General features: G+C 57.4%; 2 protein-coding genes across 10 annotated transcripts in view; both read left to right on the top strand.

Moving 5' to 3' along the window:
- Window positions 1-4,037, top strand: part of ELMO2 (engulfment and cell motility 2) — a 39,802-nt gene extending 35,765 nt beyond the window's left edge. For all 6 annotated transcript variants that reach the window (XM_086702374.1, XM_086702373.1, XM_086702370.1 and 3 more), the window contains 2 exons: window positions 809-886; window positions 2,454-4,037. In XM_086702374.1, the coding sequence (XP_086558500.1) occupies window positions 809-886; window positions 2,454-2,654 (279 nt within the window). In that variant the 3' untranslated portion in view covers window positions 2,655-4,037. The remainder of the gene's footprint in view (window positions 1-808; window positions 887-2,453) is intronic.
- A 1,961-nt stretch (window positions 4,038-5,998) lies between these two features.
- Window positions 5,999-19,421, top strand: SLC35H1 (solute carrier family 35 member H1). 4 transcript variants are annotated; one of them, XM_086702365.1, is made up of 10 exons: window positions 5,999-6,126; window positions 11,066-11,441; window positions 12,023-12,173; window positions 12,988-13,051; window positions 13,770-13,842; window positions 14,332-14,500; window positions 14,585-14,668; window positions 17,066-17,241; window positions 18,374-18,503; window positions 18,847-19,421. In XM_086702365.1, exons 2-10 carry the CDS (start codon window positions 11,322-11,324, stop codon window positions 18,978-18,980), a joined length of 1,101 nt encoding a protein of 366 aa, XP_086558491.1. In that variant the 5' UTR covers window positions 5,999-6,126; window positions 11,066-11,321; the 3' UTR covers window positions 18,981-19,421. The 4 variants fall into 4 exon arrangements, with proteins under 4 accessions (XP_086558491.1, XP_086558492.1, XP_086558494.1 ...); XM_086702366.1 differs by lacking the exon at window positions 5,999-6,126 and having other exon boundaries at window positions 11,302-11,441; window positions 12,094-12,173; XM_086702368.1 differs by lacking the exon at window positions 5,999-6,126 and having other exon boundaries at window positions 11,302-11,441; window positions 12,094-12,173; window positions 12,988-13,201.
- Window positions 19,422-21,019: the final 1,598 nt, after the last annotated feature.

The following is a 21,019-nucleotide window of genomic DNA, read 5'->3' as shown; positions in this document are numbered from 1 at the left end:
TAAAAAATGTTGAAAAAAAAAATTTAAAAAAAAAAAAAAAGTACCCACTTTTAAAACAATGAGTTGGTTCTCTGGTATCATCCAACAGTGACCAACTTTGCGTATGTGTTTTGTGGGTGTGTTCCTGTGAACTCTTAGACTTAAGCAGGTGATATTTGTTCCACTCCATTACAGTTATGTTGTCGATGCTTCAATTCCCCCATCTTTGGCCACAATTTGTTACCATTATGGTGGTTTTAAACCGTTAAGACTTGGGGCGCCTGGGGGGCTCAGTCGGTTAAGCGTCCGACTCCGGCTCAGGTCGTGATCTCGTGGTTCATGAGTTTGAGCCTCATGTCAGACTCTGTGCTGACAGCTCAGAGCCTAGAGCCTGCTTCAGATTCTGTGTCTTCCTCTCTCTGCCCCTCCCCTGCTCACAGTCTCTCTCTCTCTCTCTCCCTCTTAAAAATAAAAAACATTGAAAAAAAAACCTAAAAAAATCAAGATTAAAAAAAACTGTAAAGACTTTCAGTTTGATCACCAACACGTGTAACTGAAGGTGATCTCCAGTCATGGACTCTGACATTCAGGGGTTCTGCGTGTTGGGAAATGACTTTTCTCCATTGTTAGAAGCATCCACATCTTAGGTGTGACTCAGGCGGGGAGTCTTCAGCCACACTTGGGCACATGCCCTGGGGCCTGACGATACCACATCTGGATCAGCACGTTCAGTGACGGGGCCAAGTGACTAGGACTTTGGCCACGATCTTGGCGTGCTAAGCCCAGGCCATCCCATTGCTCCACGTAACTGAAACCCTTTCTCCTTCAGGAGGTGTTGGAGTTGGCCTTCTCCATCCTGTATGACCCTGATGAGACCTTAAACTTCATCGCGCCTAACAAGTATGAGGTAAGCAGTGTGGAGCCGCTTTGGACAGCCGAGCCCTCTCTGTCTCTTCAGTTGCAGGAGAGGAGTGGGCAGAACAGGGACATCCCCCTAAAGGCAGGGGACCCCAGCATGTCATGAAGGCTTTTTGGCACCGAGATCTGCCAGGCTGGGGTCCATCCATCTGTGCTGGGCTCCCCAGGTTGCTCTTTAGCGACAGTCGTGGGTTGTCATTAGAAAGACAGGGTCACCAGGGGCTAACTTAACCTGTCTGGACTAGGAAAATTCTCCCCGTTTTCAATCTCTGCATGGCCACCTTCCCAAGCGAACCTGACAGATTCTCCCTCGTCAGGGCTGCTGGGCACATGCACTAGTGGGTCTGGCCTGGGCTCTGAGGCGGGATGGACCCGGTCCTGCTGACGCGGGGCTTGCGGCTCTGCCCACGGCCCCAGAAGATACTGCATGCGCAGTGAGTGACTGGGGTTGAGCCCTGCGTGTCTACTGAGCTCCGGGGGCATCAGAGGGAACTGGAGATGGGGCTTCTGGAAGAGGAGATGCTTAGGCAGGCCCTGAGCTGCCAGTGGAGTTCTGCTGGGAAGAAAGGAAGAAGTAGCAGGTGGGGAGACAAGTGAGCAAAGGCATGGAAAAAGACCTGACAAGTGGAGTTAGAGAGGGACGGGCCGAGAATTCTCTATTATTCCTGCTTATGCTGAGATCCTCAAGTTCAGTTTCTCTAGCCTTATTTTAACATTTGTTGACTGGACTTTTTTTTTTTTTTTTTAAATTTACTTTTTTTGAAACAGAATTGAGATCCTACAGTGATTCCTTCTGTATCCTGTTTTTTTCACCTAATATGTATTGCCCCCGCCATTGCTAATTTCATGGGTAGTTTCAGGTAGCTGACGCCCCAGTACTCAGGTCTCGTTTTGCTGTATCCATTCGTTGCATTTGTAGAAATCATATTTCGGGGCACCTGGCTGGCTCAGTCAGAGGAGCATACGACTCTTGATCTTGGGGTCATGGGTTTGAGCCCCACATGGGGTGTAGAGATTACTTACATAAGTAAAACTTTTTTTAAAAAAATCATGTTTCAAGGGCACCAGAGTGGCTCAGTCGGTTAAGTGCCTGACTCTTGGTGTGGGCTCAGGTCATGACCTCACGGTTCGTGAGTTTTAGCCCCACATCAGGCTCAGCACTGACAGTGCAGAGCCTGCTTGGGATTCTCTCTCTCTCTCTCTCTCTCTCTCTCTCTCTCTGCCCCTCCCACACTCTTTCTCTCTCTCAAAGTAAATAAATAAATTTTAAAAACTTCTAAAACAATACTATTTCAAAAAATAAAATAAAAACAAATCATATTTCAGATTATCTCAGGAAGCTTAAGCGTAAACCCCTCATAAAAGCCAAAAGGTGTCCTTGAGAAAGTGAACGATCACCTCCCGATTTGTCTTTGCTATTATCCCGAATCGGTTTTGCCGACACACTAAGTCGTGCCAGAAGAGACTATTATGAGTCCTCTCAGCCAAGGGACCTTGGCAGGACCTCCTGCTGCCCAGGGGCCACCATGTGACGTTTTACAACTTGCCCCCCACAGTACTGCATCTGGATCGATGGCCTCAGTGCCCTTCTGGGGAAGGACATGTCCAGTGAGCTGACCAAGAGTGACCTGGACACCTTGCTGAGCATGGAAATGAAGCTACGGCTCCTGGACCTGGAGAACATCCAGATTCCCGAAGCCCCACCACCAGTGCCCAAGGAGCCCAGCAGCTATGACTTTGTCTATCACTACGGCTGAGCCTGGAGCCAGACTCCGTGTACCCAGGAAGGGATTTTGGGCCCAGGAGAAACACCTACAGTCTGGTGCCTTGTCTTTTGCTTGTACAGAATCTGTAGTGACCATGGTGGCCAGTAAACGCCAGCCATTCCTCAAACTCACCTCGGACCATCCAGAGCTTCCTCTGGGTCCCTGCCCACTCTAAGTCACGAGGGCGGGGGTGCTCTGCCCCCCCCCACCCCCCCCCCCCGTCACCATGGAGCCTGGGATCAGAGCGTGAGGCGTGAACAGCAGACGCTCTTGCCTTCCCGGCCAGGGACTGCTTGCGCTGGAGTTAACAAGAGTCACTCACTCACCTTTTCTTCCTGAGCCTGCTCTCCAGTTGGCTGGATCCCCTTGTGGGCAAGAGCTGGCCCGGGAAAGGCAGCCCCGCAGAAGACAGAAGTTCTGGGCGTGTTGAGAGCCTCAGAGAGACTGCCTTTGGGTGACCCGTGCCTGTGTCTCAGATCCAAGTGGAGGCCTCGTCCTTTGCTTGGTAGATGCCTTGCCCTTGCTCTTGTCGCCTTCGTGAGGGCTCACTCCGGCTTCATTCAGTGCCAATGAGCTGCTGCTACTGAGGCTCGGCTCTAACATCTCTGGTCTCCAGAGCCACCAGATCTCTCTTGCCCACACAGTTGTCTGGGCAGAGGGAAAGTTCTCCCTACAAGCTCTCGGTCTCTCATCCTGGCAAGTCAAAGACGTGCGAGCTAAGTCCTGCCCTCTAGTCTCAAAGAACTCTGCAGGGAGAGCCCAGATGAGGCCTGGGCTGAGGCTGGTGAGGCCACTAGAGTCCACTTCCGCCACCCCCCTCCCCGCCCCCCAATTTTCATTTTTTCCTTCCTCGGAGAGAAATCTCCCACCTAACCTGAATTGCGGCCCTCCACTTGGCTTTCCTTTGGCCTCCCCGACCTCAGGACGTTTGGCCTTCCCTTCCCCCTGCTCCCAGTGTTGTGGTTTCTGCCATTGGCCATGATTTCAGGGAGCTAGCTGAGGCCACAGCTGTGCCAATGGGGCTTCCCTGGTGCCGCGGCACCTATAAACCACGTGCCCAGCCTCTCCCCTTGGACACGTGAACACAGTGGCATTCAGTATTGGTAGCCTGGCATGATAGGTACTGCCCCATGAAGAGTGTACTATATATTTTCTTTACTATAGGCCATACTTATACAGACGTGTATATATATTTATATAAGATCTCCCTATCCTAGGATGCAATGTTGGAGGGAAAATAAAATTGGAGGCTCCCCCTAAAAAAAAAAACAAAAAAAAACCACTTCCCGTTGTGAGCCAAGAGAGTGACCCGAGAGCAGCCAGGAGCTTCCTGTCGGTAACCATGTTTTCAATAAATACTCTTTCATGTACAAACTGCGGTACCTATTAACAGCCGTGTCTCTGTACTTGCCGTCTGCCCAAGGGAGCTCTCACCTTCACAAGCCTTCATTTCATTGTGTCCGGGAGACTTGGAGAGCTCCAGCTGGAGCCCCCAGCCAGCTTCCAAGGGCCCGCCCCCCTTTTCAACCACTCCGCCCTCCCCGTGCGTGTGCATGCATGCACGCACGCACACACACACACACACACACACACACACACACATGCTTCCACAGTTAAGGATGCTCACAGATTGTTGCACCAGGACAAATGTTTTCTGCCCAGGCTTGCTGGGCACAGCAGGGAAAGGCATACTGTATACCCCCGTGAACATATCCTCCCTCTTCTCCCTGCCAGGGACACAGCCAGGGAACAGCTCAAATTCTTGTGACTTACAAAGAAGACACGTTCTTCACCCTGTGTGTTGCCGGTGCTTAGTGCCCAGCCCTCCAGCTGGTGTTGGAGGCTGTTGCTCCAAAACTCAGCCTTGGTAGCTGGGAGGCCTGAATGAGGGTGGTGATGAAAATAGATCCTCTCTCTCCCCTCGAGAAGGGGGCGAGGACGAGCTCTTTCAAAAGGCATAGAAAGTGCATGCGGTGCAGGCCTTTAGAACTAACTACAGCCAAGACCTTGGGCAGTGATGGGTGCCACTGTGGGTGCTCGGAACCAGTGCCTGCGTGATGCCAGCTGGCGGTGGCTGGGAGTGGCAGCGGTTTGCAGAACGCGCTGCTCGCACCCAGGTCTTGAGCCTTCTTTTCAGAGGGGCCAGGGAAGTCACACACCGGGATCCACGTTTGCAGCCAGCGTTAAAAGAGAGCCGAGGAGGCACTGGGAAGGGAGGACAAAAAGTCCTAAACTGGACCTCAGTCTGCAACCCTAGCCTGCCCTGACCTCCTAAGGGTTCTTGCCTCTGCCTCTTCTCATCCATCCTGCAAGACGAGTGAGATCTGAACTCCTTAGCTGGCGTTTTTGAGACCACTGCAACCTGCCCCTTAGCTACTTTTCCAACCATAGCTTTGGTTAACTCTCCTTATAAGCAACTGGGCTAGAGCCAGGCTCCAGTCTTCCCCTCTCCTCCTATTTCCTGTGCCCAGGACATTCCCCACCCCTCCTACTCAACCTGTGGAAATTGAGGTAATTCTTCTTAGAAAGTTTCAGGCAGGGGAGATGCCTGGGTGGCTCAGTCGGCTGAGCTCTTGATTTCAGCTCGGGTCACGATCTCATGGTTTGTGGGTTCGAACTCCACCTCAGGAGGCACCTGACAGCACTGAGGCTGCTTGGGATTTCCCCTCTCTCTCTCTCAAAATAAACATAAAAAGAAAAAGTTTCAGGGGTGCCTGGGAGGCTCAATCCGTTAAGCATCTGACTGGATTTGGGCTAAGGTCATGATCTCGCACTTCGTGGGTTGGAGCCCTGCATCCGGTCCACACTGGCAGTGTGGAGCCTGCTTGGGATTCGTTCTCTGTCCCTCTCTCTGCCCCTCTGCAGGTTGTTCTCTGTCTCTAAGTAAACTTAAAAAAAATTTTTTTTAAGTTTCAGGCACACAAAATGTTTCATAAATGTTTATTATTTATCATCTCCCATGGATCTTCTAAGTCCTAAAATTTAATGCCCCTGAGTTATCACTCCCCAGCTGACGAGTTCTCAGAAGAAAAAGCCCATGACAGATTTGTCTTCGTGGTTCCATGGCTGCCTGGCACAGCACTGGGCTGGAATAAGGTAAATTAATCTGTTCAATAGACGTAAACAGGACGCTATTTTCTGGCTGCCCCCGGTGCGCATGGCTCCCCAGCAGGCACTGACTGGTCTCCAGAGCGAGGCCGATTATTGGGCGGCGGAGACGCAAGCGACCACACCACGAAGGGCTGCTCGGAGCCGGGATCGAGGGCAAGCCGCGCTGGGCCGCGGCGGACAATGCTGGAGGCCCCACCCCCGGAGCCCCGCCCCGCCCCGCCCCGCCGGCGGCCGGCAGCCGGCGGTCGGTCCCGCCCCTCGGCGGCTTCTGGCGGAAGTTCACACCCTTCGCGGCGGCGCTCGGCCTCGCACTTCCGGCGGGGGGATCCGGACCGTAGCTCCCGGAACCGAGGTGAGTGGGCGCGCGGCGGGGCCCGCGCGCGCTCCCGAGGGCGGGGCCGGCCGGCCCGGGCCGGGGAGTGGGGTTTCGGCCGGGCTCTGCGCGGCGCGGCGCGCTCCGGCTCCTGTCCCTTCCGGGTCGCAGTGTCGGCGCCGTGGAGGGGGCGAGGCCTCCGCGCGCCCTGCCCGGCCGCCCGCCGCGCGTTTCCCGGCGCTGCCTGCGCCCCGCGCGACGTCCCGGGGCCGGAGCCAGGCGGGAACTGCGCGGACGCGGCCCGGGCCGCCGAGAGGCCTCAGCCCGCGGCGGGGTGGGAGTGCGGGGCGCGCAGTAAACACGTGGGCAAACAGGGCAACGTCAGGTGGTGGGAGGTGCCGGGAGCCCGAGTCGCGGACCCTTGAGGAGGGTTCGGCCGAGCAAAGGTCTAGGGAGGAGGGAACGGCGAGTGCAAAGAACGACACGGGCGGGATGGGTTTGGCGAGCGGCCAGGGGCCAGCGTGGCGGCGGCCGCGGCACCGGGACAGACACCGGCAGAGGCCAGATGGTGGGAGGCCTTCCCCGCGGGCCCGCTCGGGGGTTGGGATTCGCCCTGGGAGGGCGTGGCGTGCTTTCTGTGTTTTAAGCCTTCGCCCCTGCTGCCCTGCCTCGTGGACTCCAGGCTGTCAGGAGGAGGAAGCGAGGACACTAGTTAGGGGACTGCTGCAGCCGCCAGGTGAGAAATCGGCGTGGCAGAGGCTGCCGGCCCCCACCGAGGCGAAGGCAGCTGGGCCACAGGGATATGAGAGCAGGAACGGACAGGATAGGGTTTGAGGAAGGAGGGAAAGAGTGGGCAAGGATGAACTCATCGTTGATTTGGGGGCTTGCGCGTAAGTAACCAGGTGTGTTTTGCTGGCATTCACTAATGGTATAGGTTGGGGGCACCTTCAGTTTGAGGTATCTCGAGTGGAGCTACCAAGTAGACTGTTAGATATACCAGCCTGGGAGCTGGCAAAAGAGGGTAGGGCAAATGAAAAGGATTTAGAAATCACTGGAATGTCCATCAGATGGGATGAGATGACCCAAGAATGAAGGGAAGTGAAGCCAGGGTCCAGTGCTCAGGTGGCCAACTTTTACAAGTTGGTTGATGAGAAGGAGCCAGCGAAGAAGGCAGGGAGTTCGGAAAAGGAGTCCGAGAAAGGAAGAAAAAGCAGGACAGTGCGGTGTGGCAGCCAAGAGAAGGTTTTCCGCGGAGGAGGAGGTGGTCAGTTGTGTAAGGTGCTGAGGGAAGCAGAGACTTGATCCTCGGAGAGGCAGCCAGGAGGAGGGTGTGGTGACTCGGAGCAGTGGGGACAGACTGGGAAGGAGTCGCGATGGCAGGACACGGGGCCCTGGGGGAGTTTGTTGTAAAGGAGCCAGGAGGGGGTGCAAGCGGCTGCTGCCACAAACCAGCATCCGGTTTTGGACTTGCTGCTCTTGACTCCTCTCCCAAGAGGCAGATGAGTTTATCCTCTGTCGTGGATACACTGTTGTGGAAACTGAGGCCCAGCGTTCAGGTAATTCAGAGGCCACCAGGTAGTAAAGGAGCCAAGACTGGATCCCAGGTCTTTCTCACTCCAAGCCTGCACTTGTAAGCGCTAAACTGCACTGCCCAGGTTACAGCCACACAGAGTGAGGGGGGCCAGGTGCTACGGTGCCCTCCCCTGAGGGGGCTGCTGCTCCCAGCCAGGCTGCCCCCTGGGGAAAAGTAAGGCCAACATAGAATTCCTTTCTTGGCAAGTGTGATTTGAAAAAGAGCATTTGCCCCTTTCAGGCTGGTTTCCCTTATCCTAAAAGAAAGGCAGGGATCTTATCAGTTACCTGTCTCTGTCTCCAGGGCTGGGTATACAGTGGCACTTGATAAATGCACATTGAGTAAGTGGCCGAATGATTTCCAAGAGCCCTTCTGGCTGAAGTCTGATCTTGTGTTTGGGGTTAGGTGACTCATAATAAGAGAATGAGTGTTGTTAACTTGGAGACCGTGCTCGCCGCGGGCTGGGGTAGTCATGGGGACTTTTTGGAGGTGGAGGACCTGGACCGGCGAAGGCAGAGTAGGCCGTGAACAGGGCGGGGAGGCGGGGTGCACAGATCGCAGCGTTGGAATGGGAACTGCACCAAAAGCAGAAGATGCAAGAAGTTGACTCACGGAAATGTGTAGACTGCCCTGGCTTGGGAGCCATGGTGGGGAACCCTGGGGAGCGAGTGCTAGAGGATATAACGCCGTGTGGTTGCCTGTGCGGTGTAAGCAGGCATGTTCTCAGCAGGGAGCGGTTTTGCCCCCCCATGGCCTCTGGAGACATTTTTGGTTGTCACAGCTGAGGATGAGGGGCCGTGATGGGCACCTAGTAGATGGAGACCAGGAACATTCCTAGACATCCCACAGGGCACAGAGAATGATCTGGCCCCACCTGTCCGTAATGCCAAGATTGAGAAACCTAGGTATAGGGAAAGCGTGTGGGCCTTAAGACCTGTTAGGTGTAGGTTTGGTGCCCGTGTGCCCCACTCCCCAGCTGGGCAGGCAGGAGCCTGACCTGCAGGAGATGTGGGGAGAAGTGGAGGAGACTGCGCATTGTGTGGTGGGGGGAGAGGATGGCGGCCCGGAGGGCAGTGGTGGAGGACAGGAGATGTGACCAGATCGGGGATGTTTTTGAAGCCTGAGGTGACAGTACTTGCCGATGGCATGTGGGCTGAAGGAGAGAGGAATCAGGCTGGGGGCGAGATTTGTGGCCTGAGCCCCTAGGTGGACGGAGGTGTCACTGGCTGCGGTGGGAGGAGGGGCAGATTTGGACGCCTGCTGGGAAACAGGAGTCCGCGCTGGGCAGGCTAGGGGTGGGTGCCGGACACTAGGCATCCAGGTGCGGACAGACAGTCGGCCACTGGCTATTCCTCTGGAGTTGACGACGAGGTCAGAGGGAGGGCTACACGCTGGGGAGATGTCAGCTTATTGCTAATAAAAGGTAATCGGCAATAAAATGTGTTTCGATGTGTAAGTTCCCGAGTCCAAGGATGCTAGAAGCCGCGAGGAAGCAGTCCATGCTTTCACCACCCCACAGAACCCCCGGGAACGCGGTAGCTCCTGTGCTCAGTGCCCCAGCCACGTTTGAGCGTGACAGCTCAAACACCACGTGTGCCATTGCTGTGGATGTCGTGGTTTCTCCAAACCGTTTATCAAAAGCAGTGCCGTCTCCTCGGTGTACGTGGCAAACGAATTTCAGTGCATTGTGGAACCATGGAAAGACTGCTCTGTGTCACATGTAAGACAGTTGGGGTCTGGGGACACCTGGCTGGCTCAGTACAGCGTGCAACCCTGGATCTTGGGGTCATGAGTTGGAGCCCCACGCTGGGGGTAGAATTTACTTAAAAGCGCGCACGCACACACACACACACACACACACACACAGAGTTGGGTTCTAGGTTCAGGTAATTTTAAGTAAGTCTTCTACCCTACAAAGGATCCAGAGCGAGTCTTAGTTATGTGGACTGTCTCCCCCCCCCCTCCACCCCCCACTAAAAGCTAGGAGGGTTCTGGGGCGCCTGACTGGCTCTTGGTTTCGGCTCAGGTCATGATCTCACGGTTCATGAGTTGGAGCCCCACGTCAGACTCTGTGCTGACAATGGATCCTGCTTGGGATTCTCTCTCTCTCCCTCTCTCTCTCTCTCTCTGCTCCTCCCCTGCTCACATGCCATCTCTATCAATATAAATAAATAAACTTGAAAAAAAAAAAAGCTAGAATTCCCCCAAAATACCACCGGCAGGTTCCAAAGCTCCCCTGGAGAGAACAGCAGCCCGGGGGGGGGGGGGGTATCCTCTGGGCAAAGCCTTGTGCTGGCTCCCACCTCGCCTTGGGGGAGGGGAAACGATAACCCGGCTTCCCTGTCCAGAACTGAATGCACTTCCTCCTTTCGGAAAGGGCTGGGGGTGGGGAAAGTAGATGTCTGAGCAGATGGTTCTAGGAAGGCTTGAAGAAGGTGGCGGCACTGGAGCAAGTTGGGAACCTCTCCGTGGAGGAGATGGGGACCGGAGGGACGCACAGATGAAGCAACGGGCAGGATAGCTCGGGACCTGGGTCCGCCTGGTGTCCGCAGAGCCCACACGCTCTGGACACTCACTAGAGTCGCCTGCATCGATAGGCTGGGAGCGGTGAGGTTTGGCAAGAGCCTCAGGCGGGCACGATGACTAGGGGAGTGCTTGTTAGAGGCTGGGGGCAGGGAGGTGTTGGTTTCCTGGTCCATTTTTAACGCCTCAAAGACCAGATCAGCCCCCAGAGAACCAAGTGCCCGGTGTCTTGCGCTGAGTCATCGAACCGTATGGGCAACTCACGATGTGCCCAGTGGGCGTAAGACTAAGGGGCACGGTGGTCCCTGTCTTCACGGAGCTCACAGCCTCCCAGGGGACAGAGACGTCACTCAGATGACCATGCCCCGCACAAGGGCACTGAAGGAAAAGTAGGGGGCCGTGAGAGCAGCCCCATCACGGGGTAGCCCCCGAGGAAGTGACATTTGAGCTGAAGTTGACTAGGACCAGGTGAGACAGGAATGGAGAAGGGTGGCAGGTCCATTCCTTCAGGAGGTAGGAAAGAGCCTGTGTGTTTGGGGAGCTGAGGTGGCCGGTGGGATGGGGACAGAGCCCAGCAGGGACAGATCAGGCCGTCTTAGCGGACAGAAAGGCTTTTGGTCTTTATCATAAGAGCACTGGGAGCCACTGAAGGGCCGACGTCTGATCTGACATGATCAGATTTACGTTCTTAAAAGGTCACTTTGGTGGCAATTCACGGAGAACGGCTCGAGGTGACAGAGCTGACGTGATTGGAGCTCCTGTGAGGGCCTGTGCTGGGCTTGGGCCCCTTCCTGCTCCTGCTGAGTCCACTCTGGCCTGCCCCCTGTGGGCAGGGGTGGGGTGGACCGGTCAGACAGCCCTCTTTCCTTTCCATTCTTCTAGCCTCCACCCTGGGGACGTGTGAGCCCTGCGTCCACTTAATCATGGAGAGGGTTGGCCTGGGCCACCAGCCCCTTAGGTGAGGACTCTGCCTGGGGCTCCGTGGACGATTCTGAATCATGGAGGCAAAGAGGACTCTTCCGGCCAGGAGACCTTCCTGTTGAAAGTTGTGGCCCAGCTTGGCCGGCCCTTCCTGTCTTCGGCTGTCTTGGGGAGAGGCTCCCACCGACCCAGAGCTAGGGGGTTGCGGCTTCCCCGGATGGGGAGGTGGGCCTTCGACGTGGCCTTTGTGTGGAAGGCGGTGTTGACTCTGGGGCTGGTCCTCCTCTATTACTGCTTCTCCATCGGCATCACCTTCTACAACAAATGGCTCACCAAGGTAATAGGGTCCTTGCCGGGCAGGGGGCTGGGTGGCAGGTGACTGTGGCCGTGGCTACAGCGACCCCTAATATTTAGCAACAGGACGGCACAGGCTTCAGCCAGTCAGACTGGAAGCCAGTCACGCTGGTGATGGGACCGGGCCCTAGAGCCCCACCGTGCCAAGGCTTCCCCTCAAACGGGTGGAGGGAGGGGAAACCGGGAAAGGGGGAGGACTGAGGATGAGTGGGGGCACTAGGGAGGCTTAAGGAGGCAGCTGCTCACCGGCCAGTGGAGAAGCGTTTCGGGGTTTTCATGACCGGTGCAGCTGAGCCGGCCGCACAGGCCCTTCCTGGGGAGGGGCCGCAGCAGGAGGCTGAGGGCGGTGGGGACGGCGCCATGCCCGCCACCTGCTCTCTGTGTGACTTCTGAAATTGGAACCACACGTCTCTTGTCTCCAGTGATTATAACGTGGGTGAAAGCCCCTGGGCTGCTGCAGACCCTCGGGAGCCACCTGGTTGGCGTCGCTGCCACCGGACAGGGGGGACGGGCTGCGGGCAGGCTGTAACCCGTGCTGGGCGGTCTGTGCTTTGGGCTCCGTAGAGCTTCCACTTCCCCCTCTTCATGACGATGCTGCACCTGGCCGTGATCTTCCTGTTCTCCGCCCTGTCCAGGGCGCTGGTTCAGTGCTCCAGCCACAGGGCCCGCGTGGTGCTGAGCTGGACGGACTACCTCAGGAGAGTAGCTCCCACAGGTACAGGCCTGCCTGGGGCCGGGGCAGAGGAGGGCACTTGGAAAGCCACAGGCTAAGAACACAAGGGCTTGATGTCTCGGAGCTTAGGCCCTCCCGCTCCTCTCTTCCTGCCTCCCCTCCCAGCCCGGCCCTGCTTCTGCCTCTTATGCACTCCCCAGCTCCCCCCTCCCCAACGCACACACAGTGCGCGCGCTCCCGTGCACATGGAGGCAGCAATGGCCTTGTCGTTGTCTGGCCCTTCGATGTGTATGCTGAGCTGACACCTGCCCTGGAGACGGCAGTGAGCAGAGTCCCGTCCCTGTCCTGGCGGTAGTGGGACGATGAGGGGTGCCTGGGAGCCCAGAGGCACCAGCCCAGGCCCAGGGGGAGGCTTCCCAGAGCTTGGGCTACAGCGGCCGAGGCTTCAGTGCGTGTGCGGGTCTGAAAGGGAACTGAAAGCGTCTCCGGACGCCGAGACTCAGCGCTGGTGAGGGGAAGTGGGAGAAATGAGGGGGTGGCAGGGACAGACCCTGGAGGACCCAGGCCTCCAGGACGAGTGTGCCTCTATCCTGAGGGAAGGGACATTCACACATCCGCCATGTTTAGCCACTGGGAACTACCCAGTCCTAATGCTGGAGCGGAACCCCCTGCGTTTTGTGGCCAGGAGTTGACCCTTCAGCTGCTGTGAAAGGAAGGCCCGAGGGCCCCAGAGAAAGCCGGGGTGTTCGGGGCAAAGCAGGGAGCGCTCGGGGGCCTCTCGGAGGTGTCTGAACAGCCGGCGCTCGCGTGCCGGCCTGCCCTGGCTGCATGTCCGGGGGCGCCCCTGTCTCCACAGCACTGGCAACAGCGCTTGACGTGGGCTTGTCCAACTGGAGCTTCCTCTACATCACCGTCTCGCTGTGAGTACCGGCCACACCCCGCCACCTCCGTCCAGCCTTTCGCGCGCACCCTGCCGGCGGGCCAGCGCCGTACCCCTCTCTGGGACCGGCCCTTGATCTCCGCTCCTTCCTGACACCCAGCGGCTCTCTGGGAAGCTGACAGCCCCTGCGGTAAACTTAGCTCGCAGGGGTGCTGTGCCTGCCTGCCCGGCGGCCCCGGGTGGCGGGGGGAGCCAGGGACTCAGAGTGGTGACCGTATGCAGGGGAGAGAGGGCACTGACCGGTGTGTGGTGCCTGTGGCTGCGCAGAAGGGCGGGTGTGACCGTCCTCTCTCATCTCTGACTCTGCACTTCAGGGAGCACAGCCTTTGCCTTCTTTTTCTCCTCTCCTCCTTCCTTCCTTCCTTATCCCGGTCTCCACGGAGGAGCAGGTATAATAGGACTTAGTGAGCTCAGCGTCCAACCCGCGGCCTTTTCTCTCTGGCGGTAGCAAGAGTCCTCTTAGGCCAAGATTTCTTCTGATTAAAGGTCACGTCATCAGTCCAGATGACTCAGGCTGCCTTCCTGTGGTCTTCTGTACCCAGATTGCCTGGCTGCCCTGAGCAGAGCCAGCTGCCCTCAGGGAAATCAGAGGTCCCCCGGCCTCCCGCCTTTTCCAGCAGTGTCCGTGGGCTCCTCTCCTGGTGGCGGGTCTGAGCCCTGAGCCCTGGCGGTGCATCGTGGGTGCTTTGTCCTTGCAGGTACACGATGACCAAGTCCTCCGCTGTCCTCTTCATCCTGATCTTCTCGCTGATCTTCAAGCTGGAGGAGCTGGTGAGGCCTCAGCTCCCCTGGTCCCTCCTACCCCCACAGATGCTAAGAATAAAAGGGAGGACTGGGCAGTAGCTAATCACTGTATGTGACCGAGGAAACGAGCCCAGGTGGCCGTAACTCCTGTCACTGAGGAAGGACCTAGGACAGGCCACTGCTGATAATACTTAGCAACTGGCGTGGCAGGTGGAATGACCAAAAGAATGACCAAAGGAGAAAGGGTTCAAGGTCAGGGACCAGGCACAGCTGGCCCTTTGCTATAACCAAAGGAAAGCGCTAAAGAAGTTTAGATCAAGGAGGGATGCAGGGTACATGTCTACTGAACGTCAGCCGTGCCTACATTGATGGGAAGTTGCTGGCCGGGACCCCCAAGGTCGAGGGGGAGAAGGGTTTCCTGCCTCAGGGTCAGCCAACATGGCTACCGAGCCTAAGCTCCAGGTTTGAGGAACTCAAGAGCCCACAGTTAGTTGCCACTGCTCCTCATCCTAATAGCGCGCAGCGCTGGTCCTGGTGGTCCTCCTCATCGCCGGGGGCCTCTTCATGTTCACCTACAAGTCCACACAGTTCAACGTGGAGGGCTTTGCCTTGGTGCTGGGGGCCTCGTTCATCGGCGGCATCCGCTGGACCCTAACCCAGATGCTCCTGCAGAAGGCCGAACTTGGTGAGAGAGGGGCCTGGGGGCACCGGGCAGGGTGGGGGCAGGCCAGGCCAGGCCTGGCAGCTCACCCGTGTCCCCATTCTGCAGGGCTCCAGAACCCCATTGACACCATGTTCCACCTGCAGCCACTCATGTTTCTGGGGCTCTTCCCTCTCTTTGCCATATTTGAAGGTAGGTTCGGTCGTCCATCTTGGCGGCCCCTCGGTACAACAGATCCCCGGTCCCTGCTCTGAGCCCAGCCCTGTGGTAACTGCAGAGTTTACAGACATCAGAGGTGTAGTCCGTCCCTTGGTAGTGCCTGGTTCAAGGGCCAGACAGACATTAAACCGGATGGCTGGAATCCAGCATGATAAATGCTTACACAGAAAGTGTGTATGAAAGACAGCAGATGATGATGACAATGGATGCGGACAGGTGTGCCAGGCTCTTCTGATCATTTTATTTCAATGTTTTATTTATTTTTTTTTTTATTATTTTTGGGACAGAGAGAGACAGAGCATGAACGGGGGAGGGGCAGAGAGAGAGGGAGACACAGAATCGGAAACAGGCTCCAGGCTCTGAGCCATCAGCCCAGAGCCTGACGCGGGGCTCGAACTCACGGACCACGAGATCGTGACCTGGCTGAAGTCGGACGCTTAACCGACTGCGCCACCCAGGCGCCCCTCTTCTGATCATTTTAAACATACTAACTCATACACCCCAAAACCCCACATGGCCGTACTATCATTATGCCCATCGCGCAAGTTAAAGAAACAAGTGGGGAGAAGATAACCTTGCCCAAGGTCCTGTGGTTCATAAACAAGCCAGCATTTGGTTCCAGCAGCTGGCTTCCAAGTCCTTCGTGTTAACCATGATGTGTTCTGTCTCTTAGAAGGAACGGAAGGCCATGAATTATTTCAGGATGCTAGGGTGGAAAGCCAAGTCAGAAAGGCTTACCAGGCAACGTATTTTGGAGGCTGGATGGGACTTTGACAGGCCGTTGGTGGCGGAACAGTAGGTTGGGACAGGGGGAGTGTGCCGGACTTTGTGCGGCCAGCCCTTGTACAGGAGTCTGGGCTGGTGAGCAGTCCCGCCCACCATTGCCGCCTGGAGAGGGGAGAGGCGAGGCGAGGCAGGGAGAATGGTCTAGGCTGGCAGTGCACTCCATGTCCTTCCTTCCTCCCATGTTTTGAGATTAGTCATTGTTGCCTGTCTGTTTCTCCTTCCTCCCAGAGTCCTTTCTGTCCTCAGGGTCATTTCAGAGCATTCTGTCCCACATCCATTTCAGTTTCAAGCAGTGAAGCGTCTCAAACCTCTCTGAGAAAATTATTCTGCAGCCCCGTTGTCCAGGAAACTTCTGCAGCCTCGTTTTTCTCTTTTTTAATGTCTCCCCTCCCCCCCCCCATTCCTTGTGCCCCCCGTGCCCACAGCCGCCGCCTCCTGTCCTGGCTGTTTACACTGCTCCCCGTCTCCGCAGACCCTCATCCGAAAGCCCTGATAGTCGTCACTTAGCAAAGCTGCGTGGATTTAGCTCCTTTAATCTTTTCTGGTAAATTAATCCCCCAAGCGCCTTCATTACTTATGTTGCTCTTTCCCGAATTCCCTTCAATTTGCCGACGCCTTTGCGGTACTGCTGAGCCCAGCACCAGACAAGATGTCCTACATCGTGAGGCTGTTTGCCTGGGAGGGACCGTCACTCTGCATTTCTTTGGTGCTTCCCTCCAAAAATCTCCCAAGTGCCTGGCCACCCTCCATCCCCGCCCCCCCCCCCCCCCACCCCCAAGTGTCTCTGCTGTGCCTAGCTCGGGCTGTTCTTGTGCAGACAGACCTGCAAAATCACTCTCTCAGAGGGTTGGTGTTGGAGGGCCGGGAATCCTCTGGAAGTCGAGCAAACTTTGGTGTGTGGGTGCCCATGCGGGTGTCTTTAGAATGCTTTGTCCTATATTTGCGTGTGTGTGTATACTTTCTGAGAACTGTTTGTCGCATTCTACTTTCTGAGAAACGCTGGGCTTGTCGAAATGCTCTCATTTTATCACTGGGGAAACTGGTCCTCAAAGAGGACACATCTCAACCTAGTGCCACAGCTGGGTGATAGCAAGACCGGGATTAAAGTGGGGAAGGTTTGTGAGGATAAGACTCGTCACTGTTGGTAGGTGGCCCAGGGCATTGACAGTCCTCACGGGGTGGGCTGCCCGCCTCCTCTCTTAACCACAGCAGCAAGGGCCACATGAAGTCACCCTCCTTCCCAAAGACAGGTACATACCGTGGGAAGGGACAGATGTTTCCGGCCGATGTTCTGTGAAGTGCCGTGCTCTCTACCCGAGCCCAGTGGCTCAGAAGCCCTCCACGTGGCTCCCTGTGAGACTCTCTGGGAACCACCACTGCTTCCCCGGCCCCCCAAGTGTCAGACCATCTGCCGCAGGGTTCTCTTCCCTGCCTGTCCTGTCCTCTGGGCCTCGGCCAGTCTGCAGGTGCTCAGGGGGCGTGGCTGCAACAGTGCTGGCTCTTCTGCTCGCCGGGCAGGGTGAGGCCACCCAGGCAGGCTCACCCAGGACGCAGCCTCCCGCTGTCTCCCCCCTCTGCTTTCAGGTCTCCATTTGTCCACGTCTGAGAAAATCTTCCGTTTCCAGGACACAGGGCTGCTCCTGCGGGTACTAGGGAGCCTCTTCCTTGGCGGGATTCTCGCCTTCGGTTTGGGCTTCTCCGAGTTCCTCCTGGTCTCCAGAACCTCCAGCCTCACTCTCTCCATTGCTGGCATTTTTAAGGTACAGACTTGGGGGTGGCTCTGGTCCTGTCTTAGAGTGCAGCCCCCAAGCTCAGTCGCAGCTTCGGTCCCAGCTCCCGTGCCCCAGGGCCCTGCAGAGGAGACGGAAGTGCCTTGTTAGGGTGCCGTGTGCCATGCTCCTGTCTGTAACTCCCATCGTGGCCGCAGCTCTGGGGGTAAGGGCGGTCATCCCCATTCCACAGATGGGCTGATCTACCCACAGATACCCAGCCAGTGTGTGGCCGAGTTGGGATTCGGACCACCAGGCCTGGGACACATTCTCATTTTACCGTGAATGCCGACTCTGGCTGCCTGGCCGTGGCCTGCAGTTGGGTTGAGAAGCCCCATCCAGACTCATGGGGAGAGAGTTCGGTGATGGATTGGTGATGCCTGCCGTGGTCAGAGTAAGGGGCAGTGCTAGGCATGAGTGCCCTGTGTTTGCCTGTCTTGCCTTTACTGCTGCCTGGCCACACGCATGCCTCTGCTCTCAGCTTCCCCCTCCCCTGCCACCTCTCACCCCACCCTGCTCAGGGCCGTGGGGCGGTACAGTTTCACCTTGACTAAGCAGACACAGGTGCTGGACTAGTGTTGCCCAAACCCAGAACCGTAAGTCTCCCCAAGGGGCTTAGACGAGGCGTGAGCTGTGGTTCTCAGAATGAGCCGTCCCACCAGCCCCATTTGCAGCCACTATGTATGACAGCCACCACGTGAAGAGCCCTGTGGCCAACGTGTGTCCCGCAGAGCCCTGTGACACTGCATTCTCCTGTGGCGTTGTCGGGCTGTCCATCCGCAGGTGTGGCCGCCCTTTATTCCTGCGGACAGGGCTGTGGGCCAGGCGCTCTGCTCCCAGCCCCGAGTTTGGTTTGCCCCCCTCGTAGCCCTGACGCGACAACTATGCAAACATCTGCTTTGTCGCATCTTAGCGGCGCGAGGGGAGGAAAGCCCTGCAGGCAGGCCTGATCTTCTGGGCGCAGGGAAGCCCCTTTTTTGCCCAGCTGGCCAGCCCGTCCAGGCCCCGGGAGTTCGGGCAGGTCAGGCTCTCCCCTGTGGTGGTGGCCTTGCCGTCCACCTTCCTGGCAAAGGGGCCACCTCCTCCTCCTGATCACTTGCCCTTCCCGCCTGTCTGCCCTCAGGAGGTCTGCACTCTGCTGCTGGCAGCTCACCTGCTGGGGGACCAGATCAGCCTCCTGAACTGGCTGGGCTTCGCCCTCTGCCTCTCGGGCATATCCCTGCACGTTGCTCTCAAAGCCCTGCACTCCAGAGGTAAACCGGAGCCCCTTCCCGAGGCCTCTTTTCTGAAGGTGTTCTCCTCGTGACTCAGTCCCTCTGCTCTCCCCTCGACCCGGCCCTGGGTCCCCAAGCCACCTAGCCAGGAAGAGGCAGGTGGCCCTCGGCGTGCCCACAGGCGGTTCCAGCCCGGTGGCGGTCCGAGCCGCCTCTGCGTCGGCCGCCCCTCCGCCAGGGAGTAAGCCCGTCACTCCGAGAAGACGGGCGGTGTCCTGGGAGCGGGCGGGGAGTGGGTGGGAGCCTAGGCGACTCAACACCCCCATTGGGGCATGCCAAGGAAAGCACCAGTGGTCTGCAGCTGGCTTCTCTCTGTCTCCAGGTGATGGGGGCCCTAAGCCCTCGAAGGGGCTGGGCTCCCACCCCGACCTGGAGCTGCTGCTCCGGAGCGGGCAGCCAGAGGAGGACGACAATGAGGAAGAAGAGGCGTACTTCGTGGCCCAGGGGCAGCAGTGACCAGCCGGGAGACCAGCTTGGAGGCAGGCCTCTCCCCGCCCTCACACCTCACAGCAGCTCGGGGACCCAGGGGGCCCTTCGCGGCAGCTGGGGAGCAGCGGGCCAGGCCTCTCCCAGGCCGGGCCTTGGGGAGCGCGCAATCGCCTGGCGGGGCTCGCTCGGGGAGCTGAGGAGACTGCGGGGTGCGCGTCGGGCCAGAGCAGGGCCGAGGCCGTGCTGGAGGCCCAGCGGGACGAGGGAATGGGCGGTCCTCGGCCGCTTGCCAGGCTCTGGCGGCCAAGGTGGTGCTTTCCGGGGCACAGCGGGTTTCTTGGGGCACTGGGTTTAGACTGCGGAGCACTTGGGAAGGGGAGAAGGAGAGGCTGGAGCCTCATCACCTGGACAGTGTCTTTTCTCAGAGAGCAGATCTATTTATAGTTTGGAAATAAAGGATTTACGGTCCGCTGGCCACTTCGTGTTGCCTGGAGGCATAGGGGCAGGAGGGGGTGGCGGGGGCCTCACTCTCGTTCCTGGCTGGGGCTTCTGCAGATGACTGGGCAGACTCCAGGCTTCCCTGCATCTCTTGGGTTCCTCTGGGCCCCTGGGCCCTCTCTTGGGGCCCCAGCACACCTGCAGGCAGGAAAAAAATGTATAGAGTGGTGTTCTGGGGCATGTAGTGCTTTCATAGCCTGGATTTGAATCCTGACTGTCGCTAGCTCTGTGACCTTAAGCAAATTACTTAAACTCTCTGTACCACAGTGTTTTAACCCGTGCAATGGGAAGAATTATTTCAGAGTTATTCAGAAGATTGAGTCCGAATTGGTAACAGATGTTACGTGTTTGTTTTGAGAATGCTTTCAACAGCCGTGGAACCGAGACCCCAAATGAGTGATGGAACAAGGATTCACCACCGGGTCTGTATGCCAAGTCTGTGCCCGCGGAACATAGATGGAGTGGCCTCCGAGCCTCCGGGACCTGAGCTTCCTGCTCCCCCTACCTTGGACCAGTCAGGCCAGGCCGCCCCTCTACGCTGCCGTCTTCATAAAATGGGGAGGACGGTGCGAGATCCTGGCTCTGATGTGCAAGGGTTCCGAAGCCTGGGCTGCTCCTGGGAGCCGGCTCCTCCCCCACCGCCCCAACCCCCCAGCCCCTCGTGGGGACAAGTACTTCCAGGCAGAAGTGTTTTCAGGCACTCACAGCAGGTGGCGCCATTGCACCACGCGGCGACTCGGCACCACCCCGCCTGCCTCTGCTCTCCAAATCCAGGCTGGGGTCCTTGGGAGAGGACTGTGGTGTCTGTGGGTGGGGACCAGGATAGGGCTTGCTAATGAGTTGTTCTCATCACATCGAAGTGACAGAAGCTTCCTCGGTTAAGCCTAGGGAAACATCGATACTTTAGAAACAGGTCCGCGAACTTTCTGTAAAGGGCCTCATAGTCCCTATCACAGCTACTCAGGTCTGCCATTGTAGCCGGAAAGCAGCCAGGGACACCGGAGCAAGAGGGTGTGGCTGCGTTCCAGCAAAACCCTATAAAAACGGGATTCAGCTTGTGGCCTCTGGCTTGCCAACCCCTGCTGTAGAAAAACCCTTAAGAATGATTGAGACCCACCTTCTGGTCGTACAGCAAAGGAAACTGAGGCTTAGGAGGGGCAGTGACTAGCCTGAGGTCCTCAGAGCCTCCAGGCTCCAGAGGAACTAGAACAAGATTTTTTTAAATGTTTTATTTTTGAGAGACCAAGCGCAAACGGGGGTGGGGAGAGGAGAGGCAGGGAGAGGGAGAGGGAGACACAGAATCTGAAGCAGGCTCCGGGCTCTGAGCTGCCAGCACACGCGGGGCTTGAACTCTTGAACTGCAAGATCGTGACCTGACCCGAAGTCAGACCTCAACCGACCGAGCCACCCAGGCGTGCCGGAACTAGAACGACAGCTGCCTCCAGCAGGGCAGCACGATGCAGACACGCTTCCTCTGGAAACGAGGGGGACAACACCAAGAGCTCCCCTGAGGTGGTGCCTTATCTGTGTCTGCACCTCTGCCCCCCTCGGATTCTACAAGCTCAGAG

This window comes from Puma concolor, chromosome A3, assembly GCF_028749965.1.
Source record: "Puma concolor isolate L17-30 chromosome A3, mPumCon1.1.hap2, whole genome shotgun sequence".
Taxonomy (NCBI): Eukaryota; Metazoa; Chordata; class Mammalia; order Carnivora; family Felidae; genus Puma; species Puma concolor.
The sequence above is the reverse complement of the archived record's forward strand: the minus strand, read 5'-3'. Positions and strand labels throughout refer to the sequence as shown.